Below are 13,507 nucleotides of genomic sequence, written 5' to 3'. Positions count from 1 at the left end.
GCGATATTGTGTGTTTGAGGTCGTCGTCTTCGCCGGCGAGGACGGTGTCGTGTGTGTGTGTAAAAGTGTGGTCGGGGTGGAACGGGTGGACCCTGTAGTTACCTGTAGTTATGGGGTCGTCGGGATCATTAATGGATAGTGTGGTTCAAGAGGAAGGTTTATATGTACTATACATGTACAAAAGCCTTATCTAGTAGCGAGTAATATATAAAAAATAAATTGTGATTGATTGAAATCATTACATAGTATAAGACAAAGTCACTGTCGCTGTCTGTCCGTCCTTATGTATGCTTATATCTTTGAAACTACGCAACGGATTGTGTAGCAGTTTTTTTTAATAGATAGAGCGATACAAGAGGAAGGTTTATATATATAATATGTACATCCGGGCGAAGCAGGGGTGAGTAACTAGTATTAAATAAACCGATAAACATTTCATTGTCAGGTGCTAAGACCTGTAGCACTGCGACCTGTATAGATCTATTGTGCTCGCCCTTATTCAAAGTTCGCTGTCTAGACCCGTCAGGGACAAGAATTGAAGGATATTCTTAGGAGCGATGGTTTTTATCTCCTTGAGAAAGAGTGTAAACTTTCCAAAGGAGATAATTTGTTTATGCATGAGTGGGCTACGACCACATAGGATGTGTAGTGGCGTTTCCTCTTTCCTCAGTTTGACAGAATCTGCAGATTTTTGTCGTCCATAGCCCTAGTTTAGCCATGAGTGAGGGTTTTTATCTCCTCAAGATATAGTGTAAACTTTCCAAAGGAGATAAAGTTATAGTTAGTTTTAAAAAAATATATTATTTATATCCCTATCACCGTCCTAGGGCTGACTGATAGTGCAGTGAAAGGGATATCCCTATCACCGTCCTATCCTTACTCATACCGTATATATACTTCTTAGAATTCATAATTTAGAAACAGGTCAATAAACAAATAAAAAAATGCGTTTAGCAATACGGCCGCCTTATTGTATTTATATTGAAGAAAGTTTAAGAAAATTTTTTTCTATGTTCTCTATAATGCAATTAAAAGTATATTCCATCTATCTATTTATCTATCTAAAGGTATAAAAATAGAAATCTTAACCTATAACTGAATATAAAGACGAATTGAGCAAATTTAGATGTAACGCGTGTATTCACGCATCAGTAGTAAGCTTGCGAGCTGAATTTGGCACCGCTTAGGTACATCGGACTTTTATTTCATATATTTACATACAAACACTAACATATACTATATTATAGAGCATATTACATTATCATATATATGTAGTAAATAAAGGTATTTATCTAAATACCGTTATTTGCCATAAAATTATTCGTGTTAAGACCCGGTTAATAATATAAATAATGTATATTAAACACGAAAGTTTAAAAATATATTACAATGTAAAAAGTAGCAATATTAAATACTTGTTGTATAGTGCGTAAGTTTATAGAAAGATACAGGAACAATAACTAAAGACTTTTAAAATGTGACAAAACATGAAAATGTTATTTTGGTGTATGTACCGTATTTATATTCATATGCATGTAGTAAAAACGGTTATTTCAATATTACAAAAACACTTCCAATTTAATTTATACGTATAGATGAAATCTTTGTATTGGAATAAAATAGGTACATCAATAAGATTACAAATTGTTGCTAAATATGACGCTATATATTTGACTAGCTTTTGCCCGCAACTTCGCTCGCGTTACTTTATCCCCTTAGGGGTGGAATTTATCAAAATCCTTTCTTAGCGGATGCCTACGTCATAACATCTACCTGCATGCCACATTTCAGCCCGATCCGTCCAGTGGTTTGGGCTGTGCGTTGATAGATCACTATGTCAGTCACCTTTGAGTTATATATTTGATTATGTAATATGCCCTTAAGGAATAAACTTATCTATAGTACTGATAGGCAGAGATAGTTTTTTTTAATCTAAATACCAAGATTTAGGTAGCGAATTATTTATCTTTACCTAGTATAAAATAAAGTCACTTCCGTTGTCTATCCGCTTATATCTTTAAAACTACGCAATGGATTGTGAAGCAGTTTTTTTTAATAGATAGTTTTTTTTTTTTTCGGACTACTCTAATGCTGTTGGCCGTAGCTGGCCTTTACAGCTTCACCGGACGTTAGGGTGCAGATGGCACTCCAAACCCGCGGAAGGACTTATGGAGCGGCTGAAGGCCAAATCCTGCCTGACGGATACGACTTTAGTCTGAGGGCACCACTAGGGGTTCGAAACTCGGCTCAGACCGTCGTAATTTCGATCCCCGTTTGAATTGGACGGGGGATCGATCGGAGAGGCGCCCGGAGGCGCTGGGGTGGAGCGCCCGGGCGCGCGCAGGCGCCCGGTTGAATGCGCGATATTGTGTGTTTGAGGTCGTCGTCTTCGCCGGCGAGGACGGTGTCGTGTGTATGTGTAAAAGTGTGGTCGGGGTGGAACGGGTGGACCCTGTAGTTACCTGTAGTTATGGGGTCGTCGGGGTCATTAATGGATAGTGTGGTTCAAGAGGAAGGTTTATATGTACTATACATGTACAAAAGCCTTATCTAGTAGCGAGTAATATATAAAAAATAAATTGTGATTGATTGAAATCATTACATAGTATAAGACAAAGTCACTGTCGCTGTCTGTCCGTCCTTATGTATGCTTATATCTTTGAAACTACGCAACGGATTGTGTAGCAGTTTTTTTAATAGATAGAGCGATACAAGAGGAAGGTTTATATATATAATATGTACATCCGGGCGAAGCAGGGGTGAGTAACTAGTATTAAATAAACCGATAAACATTTCATTGTCAGGTGCTAAGACCTGTAGCACTGCGACCTGTATAGATCTATTGTGCTCGCCCTTATTCAAAGTTCGCTGTCTAGACCCGTCAGGGACAAGAATTGAAGGATATTCTTAGGAGCGATGGTTTTTATCTCCTTGAGAAAGAGTGTAAACTTTCCAAAGGAGATAATTTGTTTATGCATGAGTGGGCTACGACCACATAGGATGTGTAGTGGCGTTTCCTCTTTCCTCAGTTTGACAGAATCTGCAGATTTTTGTCGTCCATAGCCCTAGTTTAGCCATGAGTGAGGGTTTTTATCTCCTCAAGATATAGTGTAAACTTTCCAAAGGAGATAAAGTTATAGTTAGTTTTAAAAAAATATATTATTTATTTAAATTTAAATAAACAATCTCTGCCGATCAGCTTCTTAATAATGAAGACTAAAAGTAAACAAGACTTAGAAATATTCATAACACAGATATTTGACGATATAACACAAGTGTACAAAGTAACGTTGGGTTAGTGACAACATTAGTAACGGTTAGTTATTTATTGATTATTAACCTACTAACAACTAGCATATTTTAGCACATAGTTTTATAAAGTATCATACATATATATAAATATACAAATTTTCAATATAGACATAAATTATGTTTGCCTTCAAAAAGAGTTTGATGTCGTTTCTTCTGTCGCCGGAACTAACAATTGTATCTGCATTAAACTTACTAACATGAGCTGTAGGTACTATATTCTATTATATATTATTATAATATATTAAACTAGCTGTGTAGTTAATAAGGTAACATTATTTACAATAGCATATTTAGTATAAAGCTTAGTTTTAGTTTGGTACGTAATATCTATTCGTTACTTTAGTTTAACTAGACGAGTATTTAAAAATAACGATTATTCGTTACTTTAGTAGATACATTTATATATTTAGACGACTATTTGAAAATAACGATAACAAATCACTATTTAGGATAATGTTTTTAAACTAAACTGTGACAATATTTATATATTAATTCTTAATTTAATTACAAAATAAATACTAATTAATTTACGATCTATAAAATTTTATGTACAGTAAAAATAATAAAATATGACAATTTTACAGTCCTGAATATTCTGCGCTGACGCTCCTGGACCACGCGTCGATGATAGAGATCCCTACAATGACTCAATCAGGGATGGATAGATATCCCTACAACGATTTCATCAGCAGTGGATAGAGATCCTTATGATACAATGACTTCATCAGGTCTGGATTGATATTTATACAATGATTTCATCAGGTCTGGACTGATACTCCTACAATGATTTCATCAAGGGTGGATAGAGGTCCTTACAATGACTTCATTAGGGGTGGATAGAGGTCCCTACACTAATTTCATCAGGGCTGGATAGAGATCCCTACAATAATTTCATCAGGGCTGAATAGAGATCCCTACAATAATTTCATCAGGGCTGAATAGAGATCCCTACACTAATTTCATCAGGGGTGGGTTAGTCTTATGATAAAAAAGCCAGGAGTTAGAATTCTTGCTTGGTGAAGGTTCAGAGGTCGTGCGATTGTGGACCGTCACTCGAGCTGGTGGTACTCCCGAGGGAGTCGTGCTGTTCAGCCGCGTGTCGACTCTCGTCGCACACCGCTATGAATTGTTCAGCGTATGCCCTGAAAATAATAAATAGCCCATAATAGAATAGCCCATCAGTGATGTCAAAGACACGGCCTGCGGGCTGCATCCGCTAGCGCTTTTGCAGACCGCTTTACTACGGACGATCGCAGGTTCGATTCCTCGCATGGTTTAAACATTTGTGTTATGAGTATGATTGTTTATATTGGCCTGAACAATATAAACCATAGGTTCCCAAACTTTTTTGTGTCGTAGACCCCTTGCCATATTTTTCGGTTTTCAGACATTCTTACCTGGTATATTTTTTGTAAATTTCTAATTGTTGTAAAGTTTAGTGTTAAAAACATAAAAACAACAAGATGGCCGCTGTCGTAGACCCTTTGCAGTTTGTCATAGACCCCTGGGGGTACATAGACCACTTTGAGAATCACTGATATAAACATTCATAGTTGTTTTTTACATATATAATATTTTTTTTATTAATTATCTTGGGATTAGACGCCGCTGTGATTAGGAATCAGTCCTCAAGAATAACAACTGTTACCTATGGACATACAAAATAATACCCTTCGTATTCAAGGGTAACAGTTAGGACTTTCTGTGGGGTAATTAATTGTTTACCATTCGCATTCTTATCAGTCTTACCTGTCGAGGCCCGTATAGGTCCGCTTGAGGTCAGCTTCGCTCATCCGCTCCCGCTCCGCTCGCCGCTTGCGGTGTATCCGCTCCAGCGAGCGGGTGAGCTGCGAGTCGCGCTCGCGTCCGCGCCCGCCCGCCCGCCGCCGCTCGTGCCTTGGAGAGCGCGGCGAGCGGCGCCGCCGGACGCGCTGTAACATGTCAAGATTTACCATTTTAAATTCGTACAAATATTTGTAATCAATAATATAGTTTGTATTGCTATGTATTTATAAAATATATATAAGTGTATCTGCCAGTTGTCTAGTATCGATAACACAAGCTCTGCTTATCTTGGGACTAGATGGCGCTGTGAGAATCGTCCAGGGTAATATCCCTGGATCCTGGATTATTATTTACAGAAAACTTCAACCAACGAGTACAACGAGAGAGAATAGTATTACTTGAATATAGATGTACAAAACGATTTTAATTTCATTTTGTACAGTCTCTCATGAGTACCTTTGTCTCGCCAAACAATTTACTTATTAAATCTGTCTGAAAAAATATTTAACTGTCGTATAAAACACTATGTAAAAATGATTATTATAAAATTTATGAATTTGTAAATGATAATAATGTTTTTGTAGAAAAAAACTTAAAATTAATAACACTGACAATATTACCTGATTGCACTAAGAATGAGTGAGTAGCGGTTTCCTTTGTTGATTATCGCATGCCTCTTACTTGTTATAGTGTAATTACTAATTAAAAATAACATACTCGTATATTTAAAGGAGCAACACACAAGTTTCTTGTGATGAGTCTGCATTCCGAATGAGTGGTGGAATAAAAAAATATGACTATTCAAAAGTGCTTGTAATGAGTTTATTTGAATAATGATGATTCTATCTCTATTTCTATTACTTAGTAATTTGCTCTGTCTTGCTCTGTCAGCTGTGTTTGGTTAGAAATGTTGGAAACGGCAATGGAGATTTGGGAAGATATCTTAATAAAAAATAACGACTAGTTATATTCCATAGCGCTGTTTACATTGAATACAGTCTAAGTAATTTGCTGATACTATATATTACTATAGATATATTTTTTTTAATAAAACCTTCCACTTAATATAATATCCCATTATCTATACATATAAATAAAATTGGAGTGTCTGTTTGTAATATTGAAATAACCGTTTTTTATTACACGCATATGAATATAAATACGATACATTCACCAAAAAAACACTTTATTAAATTTTTGTCCGTCTGTCTGTCGGTCTGTTTGTTCCGGCTAATCTCTGAAATGGCTGGACCGATTTTGATGGGATCTTTATTGGCAGGTAGCTGATGTAATAAGGAGTAACTTAGGCTACTTTTATTTTAGAAAAATAAAGTTAAATTCCACGCGGCCGCGGGTTATTTGGAAATACAAAGAATAACCTACCCCTTTTTCATCAGTAGAAATACACATAGATTGTATAATATACATATCTTTAAATAATACATACAGTGTCGTGTACAGGATAGTAGAGGGGCCCTGGGGGCCCGTGGGGCCCGGGGGGCCCGTGTTGCGCGAAGTGTGCTGGCTGCAGCGGCAGCGTCGCGTACCTCGGAGGCACCAACATGTTCACCGGCATTGGAACACGACCCAACTGCAACAAGCAAAAATGTTAAAAATTATTAAAAATGCTAAACATTCAGATTGTAATGGGTGAAAACTATGATTGTTACAGCCTATGCTGTAAATAATATAAATGATGTAATGGAGTAACTTGAAACAGTCATGCTCGTTATAAAATTCAAACTTGGTGGCGGGCCAGGTTAGTGTGCTCCCTCTAATACAGTTGGTATGCAATGATGGCTGGCTCATCCGTCATACTCGTGGACGTATGCTTGTGGGAACTGGTCTGTTCTGGGTTACGATTAAACAATTTTCTTTTGCAATAGCATATGCATATAACATATTATGTATTTATGTTGAAACTATTTCCAATCTCCTCTTGGCAATAGACAATCACGTGTGCATAGAGATGTGTCAACTCGAGTCAACTCGAGTTGCGGTGAATTCGAGTAAACTCGAGTTGAATTCTGCCAACTCAAGTTGGAAGAATTCAACTGGTAAATGAACGAATCAAGTGAAAGAGCGAGAGCATGATTCTGTCATCGAACCGACAATGACATGAAATTTTACGATCATTTCACTCGTTTTCGTCAATTTCAATCAATTTCGTCGTTTCAATATTGTTATGTTATCATTAAAATAATTATGCGCTCTATAAGTCCTTCCGCGGCTTTGAAGTGCCATTTCTACTCGCCCCCTACGGTTCGGTGAAGCTTTCAAGTCTAGCTGCGGCCAAAAACATTAGATTTGTTCGAAAAATTAAAAAAGAAAAAAAACAACTGTCTATTCCAGGTAACTCGAGTTAACTCGAGTTACCTGAATTTCAACTCGAGTTATGTTTATTACCAGTTATCACATCTCCACGTGTACACGATGCGTGCTTGGTACGTGTCATGAATATTGGGACGTTTCACTATGCCAGTATGTTTCTTGGTGTCTGTTCGTGAGTTCATTTCCTCCTAGACATATCCTCTATTTGAAATATTCACATATTCACTTGACGGCCTCAGTGATCTAGTAGTTTAGCACATCTTTATTTCCAACGGTCGCTGGTCCGATTCCTTGCACGGTACCAACATTTGAATTCATGAGTATGATTGTTGATGTGTCGGTCTGGGTGTTTTCTATGTATAATATCTATGTATTTGTATCAGTTGTCTAGTACCCATAATACAAGCTTTAGCTAGCTTAACTTGGGTCTAGATGACGCTGTGTGAATTGTCCTGAGATTATTATTATTATTTCTTGTAACATTTCTATTCATGAGTATGATTGTTTGTAGCGATCTGGATATTCTCAATTATAAAAAAATATTTCTATATATATATATCAGTTCTCTAGCACCTATAACACAAGTTCTTAGCTCGCGACTAGATGGCGCTGTGTGAATTGTCCTGAGATTATTATTATTATGTAGTATTAAGTTAGATAAAGGTTTTGAAGTTAGTGATTAACAGTAAAGTGAATATGTGAATTCATTTAGAGGATATGTCTAGGAGAAAATGACGCCGAGTAACATACTGGCATAGTGAATCGACTAGATGGCGCTGTGTGAATTGTCCTGAGATTATTATTATCTATATGACAGCTAATAACTTATATTCAACATCATTCTCCCGTCTCGATGTAAGTTCAGTTTGTAATAGAAATAGAAATAATCTTTACTCAAATAAACTCATTAGAAGCACTTTTGAAAAGTCATATTTTGATTCTACCACTCATTCTGAATGCAGATTCATCACAAGAAGAATGAGCAAGAAACTTGTGTGTTGCTCTTTTTAATAGATGTTTTTTTTATATAAATAATTACAGTATAACAAGTAAGAGGCATGCGATAATCAACATAGAAGTCGCTACGCACTCATTATTAATGTAATCAGATAATATTGTCAGTGCTATAGATTTAAAGATTTTCTATAAAAACATTATTATCGTTAACGAATTCTTCAATTTTATAGTAAGCTTTTTTGCAAAGGAACTGTTTTATTTGACATTTAAATCTTTTTTCTGGCAGATTTATAACAGACTCTGGTATTTTATTGTAAAACCTTACGCAATTGCCATAAAACGAATTACTAACTTTAGCCAAACGACATTTAGGTAAAATCAGTTTGTTATTGTTACGTAAGCTTTTATTAGTGCAATCACTAACTCTTTTGAAACTGTCTATATTCCTTCTGGCATAGATGATATTTTCATAAATGTATTTTCGTAGTTGACAACCTCCGCCTATGATGCTAATGCAATCTAGTTTGCTCGTATCTTATGAATACAGTTTATGTACTTGCTGTACAGAGCGACTTCGTCCGCGTGGAATTTAACTTTATTTTTGTAAAATAAAAGATTTTTTCTAAAGCCTAATAGGAGCGGAGCTGCAATGAAAAATATTGCAAAAGGAGAGGAAATGAAACGCAGACAAAGTTGAGCGGGTCAACTAGTGTATACATAGAAATAAAATTAGTGTCTGTTTGTAATATTGAACTAACTGTTTTTTACTACATGCATACGGTACATACACCAAAATAACATTTTTTGTCTGTCTGTCTGCTTGTTCCGGCTAATCTCTGAAATGGCTGGACCGATTTTGACGGGACTTTTATTGGCAGGTAGCTGATGTAATAAGGAGTAACTTAAACTACTTTTATTTTAGAAAAAGAAAGTTAAATTCTACGCGGACGAAGTCGCGGGTACAGCTAGTGATATATATAGTGTAGCATAAGATTTATTTTCGCGTCCTACAGCCACCAGCTCGGACCGGAATGCGGTTCACCTTTCCCTCTCAACTAATGCAACTCGCATATTCATGACTACATTCACAAATATTTGTTTACTAACAATGCTCGATTAGATAATGGGCTAGTTACAGAGTGAGTCGCATACAGACAAACTAAATTGACTATTTCCTATAAATGTATATATATGTAACTATTTTAAACCGATCGGGCTGAGACTTTCAACGCATAAAGCTACTATGACGTAGGCATCCCCTAAGAAAGGATTTTGATAAATTCCACCCCTAAGGGGATAAAATAGGAGATGAAAGTTTGTATAAATCTTCTTAGATTTTGTAGGCCCTAATTTTTTAAACACGCTAAACAAAAGTAAAGCCGTAAAAACTACACCTAATTAATAATAACACTACTATTCGAGCGAAGCCGAGGGCAAACGCTAGTTAATATTATAACCGCGAAAGTTTGCGAGTACGTATGGATATTTGTTACTCTTTCACGCAAAACTACTGAACGGATTTTGATGGAACTTTACAGTAATATAGCTTATCATCAGAATAACATAGGCTATGTGCTAAACTGGTCTAATTTAGCACTCAACCAAACGGTAACGCACGCAACAAGAAATATGAAGAGAAACGACAAAACGAGATAAAAGAGAAACCAAACACAAACATAGGCTATAAATATAAATTAACGCGAGCGAGGCCGCGAGCAAAAGCTAGTAAGCTATATTACTGTAAAGTTTCATCAAAATCAGTTCAGTAGTTTTTGCATGAAAGAGTAACAAACATGCATCTCTATCCATACAGACTCACAAACTTTCTCGTTTATAATATTAGTAAGAAATAAGATATATAAATATTAATGTATCTAAAACTAGAGCAGCAAATGTACAAGTGGTCACACGAAGATAATTCACAGCGGCATACCAACTCATCCAATGTAGTACTAAACCGCCTTGATACATTTACTGGCAACGTTTGGTATAAGTCACAAACGCCTGCAGTCATGTAGCGGCACAATTATAGGCGACAAGCGGGTAATATTTATTTTTTTTCCACACTTACATCTATTTTCACATGTCTTAGCCTAATACAAAAGTGCAGCAAACATTATTTTTTAAATTAATTGTAACTTATAATGAATAAAGTCTTCGTGAACTCATTCAGAGAACAAGAAAAATATAACAAAATGTACCCTAGAAATAACTGGATATTATATCAAGCAGAAAATTAGTAATTAATATAGGGAAACGAGCAGTTCTTCTGATTGTGAGTAGTTAGCGCCGTCTCTGAGTACCCGCAACACCAAATGAAATTGCAAATTAGTTGGTGCTCTTTTAAGAAACGGAAAGAGTTTAAAAGAGAAAAAATTTATATATAAAAATTACATGTCACGTCGTTTGTCCGCGATGGACTCCTAAAGTACTGAACCGATTGCAATTTTGATTTGCACATTGTGTGCAATTTGATCCAACTTGAGAGATAGGATAGCTTACATCTCAATTTATAGTCGCAATATTATTTTATTCAAGAACCTTAGCCACAGCAACTCGTGGCCGGATCTGCTATTTATTTATGTGTAATTGAAGTACCAACCTGCTAAACATACATACTGCTGTAATTGTGTGACGTGGTCGTGTGGAATGAGTAGTCATGCTCACTAAAATATGGTCGAGCGCAGTGATGGCTGGCTCATCCGTCATACTCGTGAACGAGTGCTGCTTGTAGGGACTGGTCTGCTCTTATCACTACGACTGATTTAATCTTATTGCATGATTATATTTGACCCAAAAAATTAGTGCTTGTTGTAGTTTGTATTCACACGTTGAAATGTAAACTTACAAGGATTATAAAAGATTTCTTGCTAAACAGCTTTCAACGAGTAAATTGTTATGACTATTCAAAAGTGCTTAAATTAAGTTTATTTGAATAAATGATTTTCTATTCTATTCCATTCTATTGTCGTATGGATTTTTTTCTAAATAAATTATATCTTTCACGTTGTAGACTTCTATAGGTAAAAGATTTTTTAAATCAAATTCAAATTCAAATTCAAAAATCATTTATCATGTAGGACATTTTAGCCGCTTATGAACGTCAAATTTTTACATTATAATTTTATTTTTTCCCTACCGCCCAGTTCGGTATATAGATCCAATTGAGAAGAACTGGCAAGAAACTCAATTGAATTACTTTTTTTTTTAAAGCCAGTTTATTTACAATGTATTTTTATATACATAGGTGTCTATGTCTAACATTAAATGAAAATCGGTTAGATACTCTTATTACGATTTTATACATTGCAAGTAATGTTACAAAATCTTCCTTTTAAACTTAAGCATATAATTGGTTCAAATATTTATTTATTAATTTAAGATTCCTCTAATAATGTCAGAGAGATATAACCATAATTTTCGAGTCTCAGTCATTTATAAATAATTTCGAGGATGGCCAAAAACTTTTTGGTTAGTTGTAAAAATTTATTAATAAAACATATCTAACTTGATTGTACTAAAATAAAACAGTCGTTTAATATTGACATATCAAAAATCAAGCGCAGAACCTTCACATTTAACAGAGCCGGCGATTTCGCTAGTTTCGCTCTATGGAAAAATCATTAATTTACATTCTTATGGCACCGAAAGCAAGAATTTATCAGTGCGTGGCGAAGACGCGCTGGAGAGATGCGCCCGCCGAGCGAGGTGCTCAGATAAACATCGGATTACTGCCGGATTATATCAACTCAATACTAGACTAGTGGAGCAGTGCTTCGAGTTAGGAATATTGTGTATTTTATGACGGCGATGGTCGCAGGTTCGATTCCTCGGTACAAACATTTGTGGTCTAGCGGTTTAGCTCATCGTTAGTTGATTTGGTGGTTAGGTTCTATTCCTCGCACGGTGCAAACATTTTTAATTCATGAGTATGATTGTTTCTATCGGTCCGGGTGCTTTCTATGTTTAATATGTATGTATTTATAAAAAAAAGATATCTATATATTTGTATCAGCTTTCTATGTTTAATATGTATTATATATTACAAAAAAAGTAATATCTATATATATATGTATCAGTTATATAACAACAAAATTATTTAATCTTTTAAACAACACGCAAGTTTTTGGTCTTTCTTCTTGTGATGAGATATATATATATATATATATATAGATAGATAGATAGAATATACTTTATTTGCAACGTACAGTAAAGAAGAGGCACCAACAATATAACAAAGGACACATGTATGACGATCTCGGTGGTCTTGTGGTCTAGATGGCGCTGCACGGCAGAAACATGAATTGATTGTTTGTATCTGGGTGTTTTCTGATATTATTATTATTATTATATTATATTATGTATCGTTACAGTAAGGCGGTCTTATTGCTAAAAGCATATATTATCTGTGTTAAAAGCTTTCCGAATGAGCGGTAGATCAAAAAAATGCGATGACTATTCAACAGTGCTTCAATGTAAGTTTATTTGAATAAATTATTTTCTATTCTATAGTAATTCTATTCAGAGATGATAACGTTGAGATGTCTAAGGATCTCTCTCGCCGTTCACTAACTCAGGAACTCACAACAACCTTGACGCAATCATCATCATCATCATCGCAGCTCGGAAGACGTCCACTGCTGGACATAGGCCTCCCCCAAAGATCCACGACGATCGGTCCTGCGCTGCTCGCATCGTTTTTTTTTTCATCATTCGCAAGGTGTGTAGTTTCTTTTCCTACTACTCTAATGCTCTAGCTAACCTTTACAGCTTCACCGGACAATAGACAGCGAGTGTAGTTGCACTCCAAACTCGCGGAAGGACTTATAGAGCGGCTGAAGGTCAACTCCCGCCTGACGGATACGACTTTAGTCTGAGGGCACCGCTAGGGGTTCGAACCTCGGCTTAGGCCGTCGTAATTTCGATCCCCGTTTGAATTGGACGGGGGGTCGATCGGAGGGGTAATGTGTAGTGGTGTGGGGACTATGTTACGACCTGTCACTACATAGATTTATTGCTATCATTATTGTTATTTATGACAATAACCTGTTTTTATTCTCTAAAACTAAATTGACAGATGTAAATTTAATAATTTCAAATAATGTTATCAGTTGCAATTTTT

General features: G+C 35.8%; 1 protein-coding gene across 1 annotated transcript in view; it reads right to left on the bottom strand.

Moving 5' to 3' along the window:
* Positions 1-4,111: 4,111 nt before the first annotated feature.
* LOC131850632 (uncharacterized) overlaps positions 4,112-13,507 on the bottom strand; it is a 103,279-nt gene continuing 93,883 nt past the window's right edge. Inside the window, exons 5-7 of the mRNA XM_059200933.1 lie at positions 6,545-6,688; positions 5,062-5,243; positions 4,112-4,454 (exon numbers count right to left, since the gene is read on the bottom strand). Of these exons, the coding sequence (XP_059056916.1) occupies positions 4,337-4,454; positions 5,062-5,243; positions 6,545-6,688 (444 nt within the window). The 3' untranslated portion in view covers positions 4,112-4,336. The remainder of the gene's footprint in view (positions 4,455-5,061; positions 5,244-6,544; positions 6,689-13,507) is intronic.

This window comes from Achroia grisella, unplaced genomic scaffold (assembly GCF_030625045.1).
Source record: "Achroia grisella isolate CSIRO2021 unplaced genomic scaffold, CSIRO_AGI_Agris_v1 utg778, whole genome shotgun sequence".
In the NCBI taxonomy this organism is placed as follows: Eukaryota; Metazoa; Arthropoda; class Insecta; order Lepidoptera; family Pyralidae; genus Achroia; species Achroia grisella.
This window is presented reverse-complemented; position numbering and strand designations above follow the sequence as displayed.